This window comes from Lepidochelys kempii, chromosome 9, assembly GCF_965140265.1.
Source record: "Lepidochelys kempii isolate rLepKem1 chromosome 9, rLepKem1.hap2, whole genome shotgun sequence".
Lineage (NCBI taxonomy): Eukaryota > Metazoa > Chordata > Testudines > Cheloniidae > Lepidochelys > Lepidochelys kempii.
In genome coordinates this window covers 73,990,580-74,013,360 of record NC_133264.1, presented here as the reverse complement: position 1 = coordinate 74,013,360, position 22,781 = coordinate 73,990,580, and the positions used below count along the sequence as shown (strand labels likewise).

At 38.2% G+C, this 22,781-nt stretch overlaps 1 protein-coding gene across 1 annotated transcript in view; it reads left to right on the top strand.

The window, feature by feature from the left end:
• The window catches only part of LOC140917643 (connector enhancer of kinase suppressor of ras 2-like), a 463,215-nt gene that overhangs the window by 422,528 nt on the left and 17,906 nt on the right, over positions 1–22,781 (top strand). The window contains exon 20 of the mRNA XM_073360900.1: positions 8,072–8,143. Coding sequence (XP_073217001.1) covers positions 8,072–8,143 — 72 coding nt within the window. The remainder of the gene's footprint in view (positions 1–8,071; positions 8,144–22,781) is intronic.

Below are 22,781 nucleotides of genomic sequence, written 5' to 3'. Positions count from 1 at the left end.
GTATGTATCATTCATATATTCATGTTACTTTTCCAAGTATAAGCACTTCATCGGATTTATTTTGCACTTTTCCCACCCAGTTTAATAAAAAATGTACTTCTATGTTCACATAAGACATGAAGTTTGCCAGTGTGTTTAGTAGGCTTAGTGTCAGCAGTTTCTCAGTTATTATAAGTTTCTTGTAAATAATCTAAATATGCTGCTACTTCATGGTGGCCTTTGATAAAACTAATTCTGAGAGCTGGGATTAGTGGGGATCCATCTGTAATGAATCACTGTTGATCAGAATAATGCTAAAACATTGGAGGTCTCAATCTTACATTCCCTGTGGACCCAAAAGTGCCGTTCAATTCAGTATGAGTTTTGAATATGTAAGAATTACAGGTTTGGGCATTTTATCTAATGGAAGTTTATTGCCAGAGTATTCTTGACACCTCAAAATGAAACAGTACAGTCAAAATTCTATTTAAAATTCTACCTATGTAACATAATAAGTAAAAATATACACCTTGGATGCCACACCAAGAGACTCTGAACACAATTCTAACAGATACTGACTTCTGGCACTGCACTAACCTGAAGCCACAGAATGAAAAATACCCTTCTGCATTATTCAAACCCTGTTCTGAAGACAATTATTAATTTCCTCATGGGCTTCTCTATCGTGCTCACCACTAGAATATCTGAGTGCTTCAAAACCTGAAGAAGAGCTCTGTGTAAGCTCAAAAGCTTCTTTCTCACCGACAGTAGTTGGTCCAATAAAAGATATTATCTCACCCACCTTGCTTCAAAAACATTAATTTTTCTCCACATCACCCTTGTGAGGTGAGGGAGTGGCATTATCCACATTTTAATGGCCCATTAATTGCAGATTTTTGAGTACCACTATATATATACACATGCATTTGATATCTGGACCCCAGAAAGGTACAAGTCCCATCTATCTTACCAGAGATGCATAGGAATTCTGGTAGTCATTTGGCATGGAAGAGAGTGAAAGATATAGCCAAAGATTAATAACCTGGACATTTCCAGTGCTCTGAAGCTAGGCCACTTGCCACTAAAAATATTAAACTAAAAACACCACAGCAGTCAACAGATGGATCACAGGCCACCTATAATTTCTTATATGTAACGAGAACCAAAAAGCCATTGCACTGGAACCTTATTTTTAATATACAGGGAGTCCTTGGACTTACGACACAATTCGTTCCTCAGAATTGCTTTGTAAGTCAAAACGCTGTAAGTCGAAACTACTTTTCCCATAGGAATCAATGGTATGAAGGTGGGATTGGTTCCTGAACCAAGGCTCGATACACTATTTTCACCACAATAACCCATAGTTTTGTACTAAATGAATTATAGATGACTCATGTGGCAACATCAATGTATTTACTGTACACTGTGTTTTGTAAACAGCATTCAAATAAACACATAAACTCACATATGCTGCTCAGAATGCCAGCAACACAGGCTCAGAAAGCCAAGGAGAATGGCACACGTGCTGAGCCTCAGCCAATCACTGTTCAAGCTTTCTGATTGGCTGAGCCCGGGGCCGGGAGCCAATCAAAAGCAAGCAGCAACCCTACCTGGCGACAAGCTACCCTGCTGCCTAGAAGCCAATCAGAAGCAACCCCTTCCAACTGCTTACCAGCATAACGCAATCAGGAAGTGATTTCAAGCCAACTTTATACAAATCGATTAACCTAGGGGTGAAACGAGCAGTCAATTGAAAAGCGTCGTAAGTGGCATCCGACGTAAGTCTGGCATCGTAAGTCCGAGGACTTATAATACATATAATTAGTCGGTGTGCGCCATCTAGTGGGGCACCAGAAGAATGTTCCATTTCTTTTCAGAGGTTGTCCTGGAATTCACTATTTACATTTGCAAAACAGAATTTTTCCAGTTAATTCAATTCGCAAGTAATATTTATAACAATTACAATATTAACAGTATTTTTGTCCTTTGGCTTATTTACTTTAACTTTTACATCATCTCCCCAACTGGTATTAATAACTGGTTTCTCTGGGCTGTTTTGTCCTCATAACTTCATTAAAACATCAAATTCTGGTAATAACAGATTGTGATACAATTAAATCATCAGCAAATGATCAAAAAGAAAAGGAGTACTAGTGGCACCCTTAGAGACTAACCAATTTATTTGAGCATAAGTTTTCGTGAGCTACAGCTCACTTCATCGGATGCATTCAGTGGAAAATACAGTGAGGAGATTTATATACACACAGAACATGAAAAAATGGGTGTTACCATACACACTGTAAGGAGAGTAATCACTTAAGATGAACTATTACCAGCAGGAGAGCGGTGGGGGGGGGGGGGGAAGAGCAAGAAAACTTTTTGTAGTGATAATCAAGGTGGGTCATTTCCAGCAGTTAACAGGAACGTCTGAGGAACAGTGGGGGGTAGGGGGGGGGAATAAACATGGGGAAATAGTTTTACTTTGTGTAATGACCCATCCACTCTGAAACCAGTAATCAGTCAGTGAGATGAGAGTATAAAATGTCTATGGGTGAAAGGAACACTTACTTCAAGGCCTGTAAATCACTTAAGTCCTATTTCATAGGCTGAAGTGAGACTTAAGTTGGCTTTATGCTGAGCCATTGCCCAGTCACCCCAATGAATAATTAATTTGCCAACAGAGAGGAAACTGTACAGGCAGAGGATTTTGTATTCTTACGCTGTTTCCACATTTACCTCTTCTGAATGCATTTGTCTTGGAAAATTCTGTTACTGTATGTATTAATGTTAATGATGGGGTGTAAAAGAAATCAGCCAAACTGGGATTTCCATAGCTATGATTTGTGTCTCTGAAAGTCCGAATAAATCATAATGGTAAATATTACAGTGTGATTTACATTCAGGATATTAATAGCACAAGTGTTCATTTCTGCTTTTTTCATAACTCTATGTTTACTGTTTCCTGATCCAATTCTTACATCTATTAATTATCATGCAAGGATGGGTATTCTAATTTAGATATTGCAAAATATTATTAATCAGGGAATATATCATAAACAATCAAAATAATAGAAGCCTTCATTCCCTGAGGACTTGGTTTCTTTGTCAAGAATATCCCCTATCGTACAGCTATAGAAATGTGAGCTAGACAAACCTAGTATCGCTCTCAACAGCTATTTTATTGCAGTTCAAAAGAGGATGACTCAGGAAAAACAGAGTTTTTTTTTTTTAAAGATGCATACCTATATGTATTATATTGGCCCAGTCTTGCAAGGTGCTGAATGTTCACAATTCCCATTGGGCCTGATTGTGACCTCAGGAGAGTTATTCCATTTAAATCAATGGAGTTAAATCCGTCTGATGCCAACATGATATGAGAATCAGACCTACTGACTACAGTCCTTGCCTAATATAAATCTCTCAGTCCACTGAAGTCAATGAAGCATGGCTGACATACACTAGCCAAGGAGCTGGGGCCATTTTCTTTAATGGGAGTTGAGAGAGATCTAGGAATATAGGACAGAGCCTGTAATCTTACAGCTGCTTTTCCCTCATGCCATCTAGGCATCTCACAGTAAAACAGTGCAGCCAAAATTCTATTTAAAATTCCACTTATATAAAACAAGTACAAATATTAAGACACTCCTTTAATGCCACACCAATGGCTTTCCCAAACAAAAGAGTTTGGCACACACTTCTAAAAGAAACTTGTTCTGTAGTTCAGTAAAGACCTGGAAGTTGCACACTGCACAAACCTGGAGCCAGAAAAAATACATTCAATCTTCCTCAGAGGGCAAGAGGATGTCTATGATACCAGAAACTCGGTAAAAAGACATGAAACTCACTATTATGGTAGTAAATTCTGTGATAAAGCCCGTAATAAATTATAATGTAGCTATAAAGTAATAGTAATTTCATTTTGTTTGCTTGGTTTTTTACCATATTTATTAAAGGAACTTTTTCTAGATACACTACAGTACAGATTATGATGAACCATTATAGGAGTTCAACAATGAGCATAGATATTTGCTAAAGAAATAACATCACATAAATAGAGCTGCAGTAAAATGTACACATGTGCATACACATAACCCCCACACTGATACTGGGAAACTGTTAATAAAAGAGGCTAAATATATCTGGAACCATCAAAATGCATCATAAATGGCATTATTGCAAGGCCTAATACAACTCCCCTTCGTGTCAATGAAATAACATTGGAAGTAACAAATACGATATCAGATATAAGATCAGATTCTGAAGAGGACAGAAGGAAAGGAGATTTCCTCTTGTTAAAGTATAAATAGACTGCTTTGCTTTTATTAAAAATTTTATTCAGTTAATTGTACAAAATACATATGAGATAGTGGGCCAAATTATTCCTTGGGGTAACTCCATTTATTTAAGTGGTAATATGAATTAGTCCCCTTGTGTGAATTTTGGTTTCAGCCATCTTTCCACATGTGCAGTATTACTGGATCTTTTAATCAGGCTAGGCTTGATTAATGTCACAGGCATTTTCCTGCATATCTTCTAACATTAAGTTTGAATACATACAGGAGCTGCTAGTGTTTGTGAAGACATACCTGCAGACGTAAAATCAAAATCATGTCCTTGGACATCTTACTAAAAATAAAAATGGGGAGCCTAAATATAAATTAATTAAATAGACAAATTAAATATAAAATTAATTCTGGTCCAGATGTTGTAGAAACAATTTCAAAGCCATTAACCCAGAATCCAGCTATTAACGATAATCAGTAATGAAAGAATTATCCGGTAATATGAAGGAAGTGGGACGATGTGGAGGTATGACTATGATAAGAACACTTAGGACTTATATAGCACTTTACAAATGTTATCTAATTGCAAGAATCAAGTGAGGTAAATATCCCTTTTTTGTAGACAGAGAAACTGAGGCAGAGAGGTTTATGATTTGCCGAAGGCTGCATAGTAAATGGCAGAGAATGAATTAGAACTAAGCAGTCTTAGCTCCTAGCCTTGAACACATGCTACTACCAGGGTTTGTCACATTTTTTCGTAGTGTGAATGACAGTGTCTTGTGAACCACCACTTCTCCCATTCGGATGGGCACCTCAGATGAATATTGTGCAAGCCACCTGCCCCTTAACTTGGGCAGACCACTTGCCTTCCAATTTTTACTGTGCAACACGCCTGTGGTAACAAATAATAGAGTATTTAGCTAATTTTTATTGTCCCATGGGTGTCTTTGCTTCCTGACAGCAGTTCCTCTTTCTTTGCATCCTCTTACACAGCAACAAATACGAGGACTCCTTCTTTCCAACTCTTTTTTTAGGCATCTAAGCTGTTCTTTCAGTGAAGTACATGGACAAGTGAAGTGGGCCACTTTTAGCCTGTAAAAGCAGCTAGAAAAAAGGAGCTCCATGTAACCACCCAGCTCTCTGCAGACCACCAGTGCTCCGCATACAACAGTTTGATAAATGCTGTTCTGGAGCATGATGCTTGCCTGTGACTCTGGTAGATGGATCAGGACATTGGCAGAAGAACACTTTTCAAGTTAGGGAGCATATCCAAAATACATCATTTTAATGGGTGCTTTTAGATAAGAATCCATTAACTTTGAAGGACTAAGCCTCCCCATGGTTTTCCACATAATTGATTTTGAAATGAATAATAGGATGCAAAGCCATTCATCTCTAGGTTTATAGTCTACTTATTTTTATCAAATACCTGTGTTAAGGACCTGCGTGAAAAATAATTTGGGGTTCTCAATCCAATTCCCAGTGGACAGCTGTCCATGTTATTGGCACCCATGCTGGCAGTGTCAAAACATAAGCCAAGGGCTGAATAAGCAAGAATAATGATCTACTGTCCCACTTCAAGAGATGATCCCATAGACCACATCTGAGATATATTTTTAGTGCTGGGTGCAAGAAGCTTGCCTGTTCTGTAGATAATTAGAGGGTGTCAGTCTGTAACATTGTCAGTCTTGTTTCTTTCACAGCACCTTGAGTTTCTATTAAAATAGAGCTAAGATAATGTTTTAAAAATGAAAATATCAGCATGATTCTTTTTTTCTAAATCAACAGTTGCAATCTCTGCCTCTACACACACTTTTTTTTTATGGGGAAGGCACATATTTAAGGGGAATTTTATGGAATAACATACAGTATATAGTATTGTTAAGACAAACACACTTCTTATATTTATTAACTATCATGGACAAAATGTTACTTCCACAGTTTATTGCGTATGAAGTCCAAAACAGGATTCACAGAAGTCCTCATAAACTGGATCCAAGATCAGTGCTTGCATGGACTGTTCATAATGATGCCTAAGGCTAGTGCAGATTGTATTGATAATAATAAAATGAGATTATTATTTCTGTATGCAAATCCCACATGCTTTAAGCACATAATACTGTCAGCAAAGTATGTAAACTCAACAAGCATATCAATAACTGAAGATAGGGTTAATAAATTATGTAAAGTACAGAGTTTTGTCTCTGTAGTCACATACTCACCTGCAGAATCATCACCTATTCTACCCTCCAAAGTTATTTTGCTGGTGGACAACTCTTCATCTTATCCATTTTATTAGTGAAAACTACAGACTAAGATATTTCTTTCATTTTTCTGCTAACTAATGCCAGAGCAATTGTAACAGAGGAAGTGACTTTTTTACAAAAAATACCCAACACGAACATGGATACCTACTCCGAAACGACAGCCTTTCAGGAAATGAAAGATTACAAGTTGTGGGATATTATCTATGGCTCTGCAGTGACCTGGGATGAGTTCTTTAGTGAAAGAACAGAAAACTGTTGGCTGAATGCCTTCCCAGGAGTTTTATAAGAGAGTGATGCTACAATAGATGCAAAGAGATATACACATCCTGAACCACTAGCCAGAGGTTGGTCCCAAAACTGAAGAAATGGTAAATAATCTAGACACTAAGCACAGCAAGAAAACTCAGCTATGAAAAAGTTGTATGTGAAAGATAAGACATTGACCACACAGCTGATGATAGCTTCAGAAATCAAGTCAGATTCACCCTTGATGTAACTCCACTGACTTACATGAAGTTATACCAGGGGTTAATTGGGCCCATTGTGACTACAAGAAACAAACAAAAATATCAAAGCTAATAAATTACAAACCCCAAGACCACTTGAGGTTTGACTGGTTTCAGTTTCACTCTTAGAAGCTGTTTCTGAACTCAGGAGTGGTAGCCCCCACTAATGAGAGCTTCCACATTTTTGTTCCCTTGTCAGTGAAGCAGTTCTATGTCTTATGTCCCCCCAGAGTGACAAGGTTGCTGCCATCAAGTTCAATTTGAATGAAAAGTCCCTGATTAGAGAGACAGAACAAATGCAGAAGGGAATTGGTAAATTTATTCTGGGTGCTACCGGATCTGTTTTGCAGTGTTGTTGTAGCCATGTTGGTCCCAGGATATTAGAGAGACAAGATGGGCAAGGTAATGTATTTTATTGGACCAAGTTATCTTGGTTAAAGAGACAAGCTTCCAAGTTTACACAGAGCTCTCCGTCAGGCCTGGGAAATGTACTCAGTGTCACAGCTAAATATAAGGTGGAACTGATTGTTTAGTTCCACACATTGGAACCATCAGCAGTAGTAATACATATTGTAGGAGACCATTCAAGTTAATACCTCTGCAGTCATAGGGGGAAAAGGGTGGTTAATGATTTTACAGATTGTTGTAATGAGCCATAAATCCAGTGTCTTTATCAAGTCCATGGTTTTTAGTGTCTATCAAAGTTATGAATTTAAGCTCCCAGGCTCATCTTTTGAAGGTGTTGTTCTGGTTATCTTTGAGGATGAGGACTTGAGAGGTCAGTTAAAGAGTGAGCACTTTGAAATGTTTTCATCCATAGATGACAAGGTGTTTTTCTCTTTTATCATTTTTCATTGAACTCACATAGAAAAATGTATGTGTAACTCTAAAACATTCTAAAGTACCCAAGAGCAAGTAAGTCTAAGGAGGACTTTTCAACCTCATCATGTAAATTTATCAACAAAGGGGAATAAAGTCATTATAGACAAACTATTTGAAAAAAAAACTACATTTTTCTCCTTTGCTTGTTTTACAGTGCCTTCAAAGCATGCCACCCAAAAATTAAGAGCTTTTACTTTGCAACTGACTGTCTTGAAGAAATGAATAGGTAAGTTACTTCTATTCTTCATAGGACTACCCTAATAATTTTACTGAGATATGTGGAATAGCACAATGTAAGGAAAATACTATATCAGCTCTTCTAGGAACACGCATGTCACTTAGGAAACATCATAATGTTTCCTTTTAATATATAGCGCTTTTAATATATGCTCCTGACTGCTACTGATTTATGTGACTTCATGCCTTTGCCTGTAGTGTTATAATGTATGCCTCATTCTTCAGTTTATTCTTTATGTGGTGCTTGAAACAATACATGTGAAAGGGTCTTTGCAATGCCACAGGGCCTGATCCTCTAAATATGCATGTTAGTAACTTTGCTTCTATGAGGTGATCTCATTTAAGTGCATGAACCTTCTCACATGAGTAAAGTGTCTTCTGTGCATAAATTTTGCAGGATTAGGCATATAAATACTAAGGCCAACATTTGAAGGCCAAATGCTTCCAGTGCCCAAGAACTGTATATCTTAAACCAAAACTGTACACTTAGAGACCATACCACTCCATAACTGTGCTGCTATTATCACAATTATCACAATTATAAGTGTTTGGGATTTTCATATTTGAAAATTTCACCTACAGTGTTTAATGTTTTACCTGAGTCTTAAAATACATAGGTGTGTATCTGAACTCAGTTGTCAGTTTCATGCATACAACCCCATATAGTTCAGTGGGGCTACAAATGTGTACCTGAAAACAAAATTTGCCCTGTGCATTAAAAACCACACATTTCAGATCATTTGTCAGCAAATGTGATTGCTTCCCCAACAAATGCTATTTTATAATTGTGTTTAATGTCACTTTTGTCCTCCCTAATCTTTACAACTGACACTTAACAATTTAGAACAACATATTTTGATCCAAACTCTCAAAGGTGAGTTTGCCTTATGAGTGTGCAGACCTTGGTGTACACATCCCTGGTGCATGCACAACAGCTGGGGATTGTTATTGCACATTCTGTTGTGTGTGTGTGTGTGTAATCCCTCCTTGTTTGCATACAATAAGGATTCATATGCCCAGATTGGATGTGGCCACTTAAACATGCACATCTTTGAAAACTAGGGCCATGTATATTACAGATACTGACTCTTCCATTAAAGTCCATAGACCAGGACTGGAGCACTAATGTATTATACCTTTATGTGCCTGTGAACTATGGATACGGTGTACCCCAGGTTCTTCTTTGAGTGGCCTCTGCATATTCCCACTCCTGGGAATGTGCCACCTGATTCAGACTAAATGGTAGAACCTTCTCTGTCTTATCACATAAATAAAATGGTAATGGGATATGACGGCCTGGTACAGTTTATCAGATTTCTTAGAATGGGTGGACAAGAAGCTGGATTGGCCCAACTAGATTTTGCAGGCTGTTTTTTGTTTGTTTGTTTTTTTAAATCCAAAATAGGGAAAGAAACTATTTTTGAGGAAGTTCCCAAAATATCAAATACAAGATGAGAAGCTTCCTCCACAGCCTCAAAAGGTAACTTTATTGTTGAAACCACACTAGCTTACACAATTGGAGAGCATCTTCACAAGGAGAAAACATAGAGGATATGCCCCCGTTTTCATTTTGGGAACAAATTGGATTCCATCTCAATCTTAAACTGCTGATGTTCCATATGCTCAATTATTTCCTCACCTTCCTCTGACAAACATCACCTATTACAGTAGCAGCAGACTGTAAAGAAAGACATTTTAAAAAGGCAGTGAACAAGACGTTTAAAATAATGCAATAATATTTGAAAACCTCAAGAGTCAGGGATACAGACAGATGAATGTATACTATATATATTGTGTTATAATTCAGCAATTTTTTTACACTAATATGCTGCATAAGACTTGCACATCGGTAATAAGAGAGGTGAGCACCAGCCTGGTTCCTGGCTCCCCCACAAATGTAGGCACTCCTGTGCCAAAACTGTCTCTCAGTTCCAAAGTTAAACATACACATGAAATGAATATAAAAATATACTCCCAGTTAGATAATAGTCTGCAATGGGCAAGTACTAACAGCAGAGCTCTTCTACATCGGCCTGCCTGATGATCTACTCTCATTGCAAATGTTCAGAGTATAGTGATAGGTTCTGCCATTGTACTTCCATTGTAATCGTCACATTCTTAAAAGTAGTGTCTGAAAAATCTCCTTTTGTTAATGAATTTTTAACAAAGTCATCCAAATGAAATTGTGTGTATTTGATTAAAATTGTCTATAGAAAGCTCCAGCTAAAAGGTCAAATGGCACTTTTTGTGCAGGAGATTAAAATAATTTAAGTGAAAAGTATACATTATATTAACAGAATTTTCTCTAAATTGAATATGTCTTAAAGTTTCCCATGAGGCTTTAAAAAGTCTCTAAACAGCTGCACTGTATAAGTTATTAAAATGTCAAGCCTTTCCTTTATTTCAAGATCTTTCCTATCCTCGTAATTCCCAGTATAATTCCAAATTTTGTGGCTAGACAAGATGTTTTGTTTTCTTGCTTTGCTGCTATGTTTTTGTTGGTACTAACACCAAAATTCTAGTCTCACTTTAACAATCATGCTTAAAATATAATGCTCAAGGAATCTCTGCATGCCATGGTTGAAATTTTATTTCAAAACTTGAATTCACTGTTACTGCTTTTGTAGTTGAAATTTCAGACTCAGCTCCTTTGATAAAAGCAGTGGGATCAGTTTTGGAGAGGAAAATAATAGTACTCTGCTCAAACTCTGTCCATGTTCCCAGAATAATGCAAAATTTCAGCTGGAGTTAACAACAATGAAATAGTTAACAATGTTGACATGTAACTCATCTAACACTTAACTGCCTTCAGAGTTGATGCTCCATTCTTACGAAAGGAGCAGTTATTGGCTCACATGCTAACCCTAGCTCTATACCTATTATGCCAGGTTGGGAATTCCAACTATGGACAAAAACTGGCTTAGGTGACTCTATGCCCCCCAACGCACACACACACACTCTCTCTCTCTCTTCACCACAGACTTAGAGGGTATTCTTGAGAGGGCTTGGAGCTGACTAAGGTTAGTGCACAGCAAATATCTATCCCCTCAGCTCTATTCCTTCACCATCAACAAAGGGGCTTCCATGAAATATGAGGAAGTATTATCTTACAGAGTTATCACTACCCACTCCTGCTATACCTGTAGGATTCCATTGAGTTTTTCATGGAGGCAGAAGGAACAATCTAACCATATCATTTGAGATTCTCTTATTTGAAAAACATGAAAATAGAATTTCTATATCCAAAACATAGAAAATACATCCACTTTAGTCAATGGCTGTTAGCATGGGCTCTCATTGACAGTTAATTTTACTTCAGGTTCTCACTCCAGATTCAGTATTTATTCACTTGAAAAGCAATTAATGTATTTTTTACACACTGCAATTATTCAATTTCTCTTTAATACCATGTCCTAATTTCCTGAAAGAGTTATGTACTGATCAGTAATGATTGACATGTTTGCAGCACATAGAGTTGTTCTGTTGCTGATTAATTGTTCCTGCTGTGTCACTTGTTGCAGACAGACTTTGCTTTGCAAAATTAATGCGTACATGCAGTTTTGTCAGGTCTACATGAGTACACTTGTGTTCTTAAAAATGAATTAATGAAATTAATTAACGCATCTCTCACTTGGCTTGGTTACTTGGTGGCTTATAGATTGATAAAAGCCTCATGCCACAGTGATGATTCAAGGGTGCAATCCAGATAAGTGAGGGGGTTTTGTCACCACTAGCCCTGTAGCCTTGGATGCCTCACAATGCTTTGCTCCTGTAGCTCCCAGCCTGGGATGCTCCGAACTAGCTTACAAGTGTCTGTGTGCTTAGACAGCCCTGGTTCAGCAGCTCTGACCCAAGCAGCCTGTCTACAGCCCCTCTCTGGCTTCCACTAGCCTTGGTGACAACCAATGAGGTGACCGAACACACTGCCAATCCCAAATTTTTCAAAACCATGCACTCTGTAATGTCCACCTCTTTCCTGGACAGTTCAAAGACATATGGTCCATTTGTTCCTCTAGAGTCACAAACTTATTAACTTAACTTTCATTTAAAAACAGCATTGACTTGGTTTACAGTAAAAATAAAACAAATTTATTAACAATAGGACATAGTTTAAGTCAGAGGTTCTCAAACTGTGGTCCGTGGACCACCAGTGGTCCATGAGTTCCATTCAGGTGGTCCGCGGATAGTTCTCTCTAAGGTGCGCACCTGGGTGGCCACATTCAAGAGACTGAAGGGCCACCCACCTATTTAGTGGAGCCGCGATTGTTCTGTTTCCTGCCATCTCCGCCCACTGCTATCTTGATGGTCCTGTTTACATGTAAATTGAGGGGAACACACATTCCTTTGTTTTGGATAGACATGTTTACCAACTCCCCCTTACATACCTGGTTTACACACACTTGAGTCATAATGCCAACATATATTCATAACTCTTAATACACCTTGTGTGATGTATGTGTGACGGGTTCCCCTCAGGGTGCCACCTGGAACTGAGCCCCTCCCTGGACCACCAGCTTGGGCTCCCTTTACACTGTACTGCTATGACCAGCCTGCCAAGCCCTCTCCCAGGCTCCAGCCTGCACTTTACCAGCCCGCATACAGGTAGGGACACACCCAACTGCAGTGCATACAGATGCTCAGCTCTGCATGGGGAGGCATAGCTAGAGCATCTCCCAGTTCCTAAGGCACACACCTCCTTTCTGGAAAGTAAACACAAAATTATACCATCTTGCGCTGCACAGAGAACAATACAGCGTAAGCTCATGAAATTTACCCCCTCCCTCAATGTGGAGAGGAAATATACAACAGCTTTCTGCCCCAAATTATGGCTTCCACACACACTGGTTTTACGCAAAGCACTGAGCAGCATGAAAGGTTTCACTTGCAAAAAAGCCTGTTATTGATGTATCTTCTTTTTAACTCTAAATTTAGTGTATTCGTTTAGATGTACTGTCTTAGTAGCCTGCACGTTATGTAACACCTGCAGATATTTATTAGTGCTCCATTTAGCCCTACTATATTGAAACTGAGATTCTCTTACGTTTGCTAAATGAGCTATTTTCTATGATATTTCATTATATTCAGGATGTATCCCTGTGACCAGGATCCCAGGGAGCCACGCTGATGTCACTCTGTTAGGATGAACTGCAAAGAATGGGGCAGGCCATCCACCCCAAAGCTGGTGGATATTCCAACACTTTGATTTACCAAGCCAGCACAAAACAGCTTCTATAATACCTCACTGGTTATCCAGAAGCCAGCAACACAGTTCCCTCAAAGCAACCCAGCCTGAGGCCTCCACCCAGACACCCAAGTCAGATATAATGAGGATTACTGAAAATCTTATTGATCATATAAGAAAGTTCTACCAATCCCAAAGAATCGGACATATTACCTCACAGATTAAAGAGTATTCCAGATTTTACCCAAATACACGCTTACAGCCAATTCTTACTAATTAAACTAAAATGTATTTTAAAAGAAAAGAGAAAGAGATCAGTATACATACAGACATGAGTACAGTTCTGAGATTAGATTCATAGTAGAGATGGTGACCTTTGTAGTTCCAAAGAGTTCTTTCAGAATTAGTCCATAGGTTATAGTCCAAAATTCATATTGAGGGTGATCCAGATTAGGACTGGAGATCTCAGTTTTAGGACTTACGCTTTCCATGCATGAAGCATCAGGCAGATCTGAGATAAAAAGGATCAGGACCCTAAGACATTTTTATACAGTTCCAGGTCTTCTTTGACAGCTAGAGTCCTTACGCGACCAATAGGTAATCATGGAGACTTTGAAGTAGACAGACTCCCAGTACATAAATATTTAATGTTGTGGGAACAAGTTCCCTTCTTAGCTTGTAGAGAGGAAAGAAGGATTGTGTGTGGAAGTAGGATGACAAGAAAGGTCCTATCCTGCTTCCATATGAGGGCTGAGCTGCATACAAAACTTGCACTGGTTTAACTAAAATTAATTTAATGAAATCACCACGTATCCTGTTACTGAATTAAGCTACATCGATTTCACTCAGTTTATAACTGGCTTCAGTGTGTCATAACGGGGTTTGCAACAGTTTTATGTGTAGACAAAACTCCCATTGACTTCACATGAAGTGTAATTAGGCAAGGAAAAGGGAAGTGAATAAGTCTGAGTTTTTGAACATTGTTTTATAAACATTTTTCTTTTTTATGCAAATATTGGAGTCTTTGCTGCTTCAGCTGAAGGCAATGAGAAGCTGAGGTAACATCTTTGTTGCTGGCAAACAGTTTTAAAGAACTGAATACAGGAAACAAAGCTGAGCAATTATAGTCAGAGGAGAGAAATGTGTATATTCAGAGTATAGTTACTGAGTAGTAACCATCGAGTTATTTTGCGAGCCAGTCATAGTAAACTGCATAGATATTGAGGAATTAACTGAAAATAAAACAAAGTGATTATATAAATAACACCCTGTAATGAATGAGAGGGCACAAAATTGCATAAATAAGGGGAAAATATAGCTATGTTTCTGTAACTAAACAATATCTCTGCATTCTGAGTGCCTGAAAGTGTTTCATGTCAGTAAAGTGAAAAAAAAAACATATGGAAGAATTTTGTAAAAGGGACTGCGTCAAGTACCTTAAACCCAAAATTTAATTTTGGTGCTTTGGTGATATAAAATAAAATGGGGTAACAGAAATATTTAATCAGGTGAATGGTGGTGATGTTTGTTTTTACTTGTATTTTAAATTAAGCATTTCCCCTATTGTGGTAATGAAAATCAGAATAGAACTGGCCAATCTAATCAAAGTGAAATGCAAAACCAAACAGAATAAGTGATTTTTTTTTTCATTTTTAAAGCGGCTGTTATTTAATTTCAGGTTTCAGATTAGCAGCCGTGTTAGTCTGTATCCGCAAAAGAACAGGAGTACTTGTGGCACCTTAGAGACTAACAAATTTATTAGAGCATAAGCTTTCATGGGCTACAGCCCACTTCATCAGATGTATAGAATGGAACATATAGTAAGAAGATATAGATATAGATATACAGAAAAGGTGGAAGTTGCCATACAAACTGTAAGAGGCTATTATCAGCAGGAGAAAAAACCTTTCCTAGTGATAATCAAGATGGCCCATTTAGACAGTTGACAAGGAGGTGTGAGGATACTTAATTTAGGGAAGTAGATTCAATATGTGTAATGACCCAGCTACTCCCAGTCTCTATTCAAACCCAAGTTAATGGTATCTAGTTTGCATATTAATTCAAGCTCAGCAGTTTCCCATTGGAGTCCAAGTTGTTATTTAGGAGTACAGATAAGGACTTTTAAAAATATAAAAAAAATTATCTTAACAAATTCTTTTTAAGGAACAGCTCATGTTTCTTAGAGTCCTGCCCCATGGGGTAGTGACCATTCTTTCTTGGATGTCCTGAAAGTGCACAGTACATTGTGAGTTCTACCAAAACAAATATATAAATATTAATAATAATAATGAGATCCCAGTTGATTTAGTGCCACGTGACTGTTGTCAGATTTTTAAAGCCACAGTTTGTTAGAAAATTACTTTTAGTGTATTTTCTGTGGCACACTTGTGATTTTTGTGCAATATGAAGATGTTTTTGTGCTATCAAAGCAGTAATTTCCCCTATAGAGATAATGGGCTTAATAGTGCCAGCAGGGAAGGAAAACAGGCTTCTGACTAAAACAACATAACTGTGCCTTCATTTGTTGGGTGAAATTTAAAAAAGATTCCTATTTAATGCATAAAATAGATGCGCACACACAAAGAGACCATGAATTGTTATGGTTCACTTGTCATCTGTTAAGCTGTCTGGGTCTTATTCATCTGTTGCTGGCCTGACAAATTTAAGTAGACACTGCATGAAACAAGATCAACAGACTCATGTGAAATTATCAAATCGGAGAGAATACTTAGTTTTATCCCATGAGTGACTTTACTTATCAAAATCAAGCAACTGTGACAGATACAATAGCAAAAATGCTGCATACTGAGAGTTGATGTATTTGGATAGATGAGCTCATTAATGCGAGTCTGTTTACCCCTTTATTTCTGAGTGGAAAGTCAGTTATGATTTTTTTTTCCTTCAAGGAAAACAAAGGACTGAATATTTGTAAGACGTGTCCAGGTTAGCCTTACATATTACATGAATGCTAATTCAACCAAATGTATAAACAACCTATAGAAATGGTCAAAATAATATTTGCCTAATTTCCTGACATGCATTTGTTGAATGTATATTTTAATCTCAAGTAAAAAAAAGAACATTTTAGTGACAAGCCAGGACACACAATACACAATCAATTATTTTAAAGTGCTGCTATATCATATAGATCATTGTAGTTAACACCATATTGTACTTAAGTACCTTGCTGTAGTGCAAGGATGCAATATAAAGTTTCATCAAAGTGGCAGTATAAAATGTATAGAATAAATTACAACTACTAAATAAATGAATCAAGGGAATCCTTATGATACTAAAGATGTATTTATTTGGCTTTACTCATGTTTATTTTTTTCCATTCTAACTTTCTGTGAATTTTTTTTAAACACACCAAAGCAAGGTAGGCACTTCACAAACAAATAAAACGGATGTATTATCTTCCCTAAAGAGCTAGTTTACAATGCAAATACGAGATAAGCCACACAAGTGAGTTGCAATCAGTGTAAGGGGAATTGGGGAACAAAACACATGGGTTGAGAATATACAGATATGTGGTTACTTAGGTATATCATGTGCATGTCTTGGAATCCCATGATATGTAGCAATATGTATGTAGGTACTTTTACCAATTATATTGGTTTTTAGATGTGTACGTTTTGGAAAGAAAGAATTATGGTGCTATGAGTGAGGCAGTAGGGGGAATGTGTGAAAATAGGAGATAGCAGACAGAGAAATTCAGCAGGTGTGAGGAGGAAGAGAAGGGTGTGGAGGGTCAGGGTAGATGGAGATGTAAAAGTAAGGAGGATGAAGCTAGGAGGCATGATGATGTAGAGGTATTTAAGGCTAGTGAGTTTATCCTTACATTACATACCCCAAAATTTGATAGACTATTTATTGACTGAAATTTTATTTGCAGGCTTCCATTCTGAAGCAATTAGCATTCTAAAAGCAAGAAGCAATTAAAGGAGGAAGGGACTATTTCTTGAATTTAGATCTTTCTTTAATTTATGTCTACTAATTACTTTTTTTAGCTGACTTAAACTCTTTCTTCTATATTCCCACTATCCATTGTTTAATGTAAGTACATCCAAAATTGGGATATGTGCATGCCTGGCTTTCCCTAAGGCTTACTGTTCCCTGGATCTGGAGGGGGGAAGTTCCAACTTCTTAAGATTCCCTCCACAGATTCTCTGTGTGAGCCTGTCTTCTTGGACAGCTCCTGACAATTGACCCCCGTGCCCTCTTTCCTTACAGAAAAGGGCTTTTTAACTGTTTAGTGTTCCATTGGTCTTGGGCTCCCAGGTTGGCAAAACAAGGCATGTATCGTCATTGGAGACAGGATATACAATCTTCATAATTTTGTTGTTCTGGGGAAAGATTTTATGTATTGCTATCTTGGGTAATTTACAATAAAACATTGCAATTACATTGGTCTTGACATGTATAGATACATATCTTAATACAGAATTACCGATATTAAGCCACATATTGGTAATGATATAACAATATATGGTCAATATACATTTTCCTTTTTTCACAAAATTATTTAAACACAGCCTATATATGTGTGTATATATGTATTTAACCAACTCATGTTAAGGTAGGAAGATTGGGCGAGGGAAAGCTGAGTGTTTTCTTAGGGCTGGGGGAAAGGAGGAGGCAGGAAGAGTCTCAGGAAAATAGATAGAAAGGAAAGCTAAGGGAGGAGGGGAGATGTAATTCAGTTATTATCAGTTAATTCAGTTATTATGTAATTCAGTTTTTCAGTTATTATCCTCTGTGTATATCTATCATAGTCAGGCATGATGCTGCTTGATGAAGCTTGCCTCAGTTTCCCTTCACTCCAAGTATAAACAAGTCCAAGAAGGCATTAGAAATTAAGGAGGACCCTCTTTGGAGGGTCTTATTTATTTAACAGACAGTCCACCACAAAGCTTAAACAAAACCTTCATCCCAGCTTCCAAGCTGAGAGACCAAATCAGTCCCAATCCATCTACTCCACTACTCATCTCCATCCAGGCTCTTCACCTGGGGTTCACTCAGCTCAGGTCACCAACTCTGGAGTCAGGTCTCTTGCTGCTTCTGGGCTAGAGTCTTCGTCTGGAGTCCAGGGGGGTTTATGGAGGTCTGTCAAGAGTAGTTCTTCCCCAGGACAGCTCTTCCCCATGAGACCTCATACCTCTGGCAGGCCAGGCTTCTGGCTGTTGCTTGGGGGTTCCAACTGCAGCTCTCTCTGTAGAATTCTCCCATTTCTAGGAGCATCCCTTCTAGGTGCCCAGAGAGCTTGCTGTCTCTTGGAGCATACCTTCAACTTAGCTCCCCTTCTCAGAAGTTTCCTCTCTCCTCAGGAGTGCCATCTCTAACTAAACTTGGGTGACCTTTATTAGGTCCAGTGTACATTTACTAATTAACCCTTAATTGGCAACCTGGGCAGTCTCTTCCCCTATGTGGGCCTTCAGAAGGCAGACACAGCAGACTGGTGACCTGAACACAGACTGTATGACACAGAGTGGCATAGACATAAATTCTCAATAGCATAGAAAAGTGTGTGCCCTGCACGGTACAAGGTGTATGTTGAACTCTGTCTATCCTGTGGGATGAAAAGCGAATCAAAGAGAACAATAAAACCCAACTAGCTTTTGTGGAGGAAGAGAGGTGTATGGTAACTCCCTTCTCTTCGTGTGCCAGTATATCTATGCCTGTATCTGTAATTTTCACTCCATGCATCTGAAGAAGTGGGGTTTTTTACCCACAAAAGCTTATGCTCAAATAAATCTGTTAGTCTTGAAAGTGACACGGGACTCCTCATTGTTTAGGTGAACGTCTGTGCTTCAGAGAGCTGAGATTCAGACAGACACATGTATGTTTGACATATGCAGACCTGTCAAAACACTTCTCTTCTTCCTGTGATCACATAGAATTCTGGGCCCAGTTGAGAAGCACCCATATTAAGCAAGTGGAATAAACTATCTCCTGGTTTTTTATTGTGGCTGTTTGACAGGTATAGCATAGATAATTTCATTGCCTGATCTTTGATTAGACATGCAACCAGCTATTCCCTAGAGATTTGAATTCTGACATATATTCCCTCTGCATTTTTAAGACCTGCCATTTTTGTACAAAATGTGCAATGAGGAGAGTTCGAAAGCAAGACCCCATAGCTTCCAAGCTTCCAGAAAAGTTCAAACTTCAGCAAGGAGGAGAGCCAACACAGCTGTCAAAACCAAAAGATAAAAATGACGATGAGATCATTATATCCTGACTTCATTCTGAATCGGATTAGTTTTATGTTCGTGGTTTAGAAGGGGAGGAACTAATTTTACATTCACAACTGGGTTGTGTCAGAAACACAAAGGAAGTAATGAAAGAAACTTTGCGTGGAGCAGAACTCCAGAGGGAACACTTTTTTGGAACAGTGTTTCCCACACAGAGAAGCAAGAATGCATCTACTTCCTCCTACTTTACCTGTGACCTGTACCACAACAGTAACATGATGGTATTGAATCTGGGATTCCCCTGTTACATTTTTCCACCTGTTCGAAGGGAAGTACACATAAGAGCCTGAATTTTGCCCAGAGTAAACCAATGATTTATTCAATGAATTTTTTCCAAATACAGTTTATTTTTTAATTTCCAAGACACATCAGCCTCTCTAAATTCTTCAGAATTCTATCGTTTTCATGCTGTAGATTCCAGTGCCCTGTAGGTAACTAACATTACAGTGGAAATACACAATACTGGGATTCTAGGAAAATTTTAATACCATTCACATTTACTGTTTCCTGTAGAGGCCTGTTCCTGTAACATCTCTGTCAAACATACACATTGCAACCCTGGATTTACTGACTGAATTCAATGGACTAAGGGAATGAACTGATCCTGTCAAGAAGATTAAAGGCTATTCATCAGCTGTGTTACATAAAGGGCATTCTTTAACATTATTAGGAAAAAGCAAGATGCATGTGTGAGGTGAAAGAGAGTTAAAGAAGCTCTTATTGACCTATTCAATAGGTTGTTTGAGCTGATTTTGATTTATATTTATTGTGAAAGAACTAACAAATGTTAGCAGTAGAGTCAAATTTTCTTTGCAGCATTTGCCCTAACTTCTTATATATGTTTATCTCTTTAAGGTATTAGCTATATGCTTTTTAATAGGTTAAAATACTAAGGAAAAACAAAGCATGTACTACTTTTTATCCCTTAAGAGTTTGACAATTAATTATTTATAATGAAAGACTGATGCTGCCATTATGTTGTAAAACAAGCTATCATCTGTGCACCATATGTATCTGAAAAAATAAATGATAAAAATCACTGTGAACTGCTGTCAGGGACTTTATAGTTTAGAAATCTAACAATGACTAGCACAGGCTATTTTTTACAAATTGTATATTAGTACACTATATTCTCCAGTATTATTTTACAGCTTTGTGTTGCAGAACTTGAATCTTTACTTAGACTGAAATAAGAAATTTACCACACTAAATTCATCATGTTGTATAAGCTTTCCTATTACATAAATGATTCCATCTTAAATTATTTATCTTTGCCTTTCATATGTGTGTGTGTGTTGCTATTGCTTTGAGAGCCTTCCGGTGATCAGTTATTCTCTTTGTTTTGATTCACTGGCTGCTGCTTTCGAAATATGCAGAAGGTGCAATATTTTGTTAATTTATATTGTTGTCTTGAAATCACTCAAGCAGCATAATAGGTTGTAAGCTAAGCTTCAGAAAAAACCTTGATGTATTTTATAGTTTTTTTAGTTATATTCCTTTGTGAGGGAATTATGTTTTGTGATTATATGCATTCAGATTTTGGGTTTTTTCGGATGACTTACTATGTTATGCAATACTTTAGTCAATGAGTCAAATACAGCCTACAACCCATTTTACTCTACTATAGTGTGATGTATAAATAATGCTTTTGACAACAAATTGTCCATCATTACTATGAACCTTTAAAAAATAAGAACCTGGACAGAATCAGTTAAATCACTTTACTCTAAGCCCTGGTCTACACTGGGGGAGGGGGGGGCGGGACAGAGGAGGAGATAGATCTAAGTTACGCAACTTCAGCTACGTGAATAACGTAGCTGAAGTCGACGTACTTAGATCTACTTACTGTGGTGTCTCCACCGTGGTGAGTCAACTGCTGCCACTCCCCCATCGACTCTGCCTGCGCCTCTCATGGTGCTGGAGTACAGGACACGACGGGAGAGCACTCTGGGGGGGGCAATCTATCTCATCTAGACTAGACACAATAAATCAATCCCCGCTGGATTGATCGCTGCCCGCCGATCCGGCAGGTGGTGAAGACATACCCTAAGTCTCTCTAAGGTAGTGGGGGGTGGGGAAGATTCCCAGGAGACTTATAATGAGGAATATATATTTCTATAATAAGAAGGAAAACTTCCAGCATCTCACATTTCTTAGCAACTGTGTAATTGGCATTGAAGGAAACCCTTGTAATCTGAAAATGTTTGTTTCTTCTACAAGTGATTAGCCATATATATTCCACTCTTGGTTTGCATGTGGCCCATGCATCAAGAGCAGAATCTTTTGGTCAGCAGTGTCCATCGGACCACACCTGCATACAGAGTGCCTTTATGCCATTCACCTGCATAAAGGGTAGAGCAGGGTCAACATCCTTCCATTCCTTCTTACCACCTGTGGCCATGAGATGGAACTGTGAGCAGTGTTTTTACTCTTGTGCACTTGTGAATTTAAAAAGTTTTGTAAACAGTTGTTCCTTTAGGCTAGTTTAGTACTTAGGTTAGTGTAGGATTTTTTCTTAAGTTTCCATTTTTTGGTTACCAAGCTTCTTCAGCCTTCATAACTGAACAACAAACTCCAGATTCTAAGTATCACGCCTCATGTGAAGCAGGTATGACCCTCAATGACAGTCACTCAAAATGCTTATTTTGCCTTGGTAAGGGGCACATCATGGACAAATGTTCAATTTGCTGTTCATATTTTTTTAAAAACCCACAACAGAGAAGAGAGACTCTCCTAAAACTTTTTCTTCTGGACAAGTCTATGAAACCACTTCTAATCTGGGTAAACAAAATCTGCCCAGATCTGAACAGTCCTCGAGAATTGCTGTGATGAGCACTGGCTCTGCAGCCAGTACCAGGATTCCAGCTGCTTCAAAGCATTCCTTTATGTTTCCTCGTTTCAAGTCCTCTTCACTGGCTGACGGGGTAAGGCTCAGCACCACTCTTCTAAAAAGAACAATCACAGGTCACCATCTGAGGTACCTAGCAAGAAAAAGAGGGAGACATTGCCTCATCCTACCTCAGTTAAGGGCAGCACAAGGATGACTTAGGTCCCTCAGGCACCGAAAAGATCCCCAGTGTCCACACTTCAGTACCAGCTGAAGACCAGCTTCACTTGGTCTCTGGTGCAGACCCTGCATATTTTTGTAATGAGTAAACTAGAAACAGATTCAGAAATCTAGTAACCAGAAA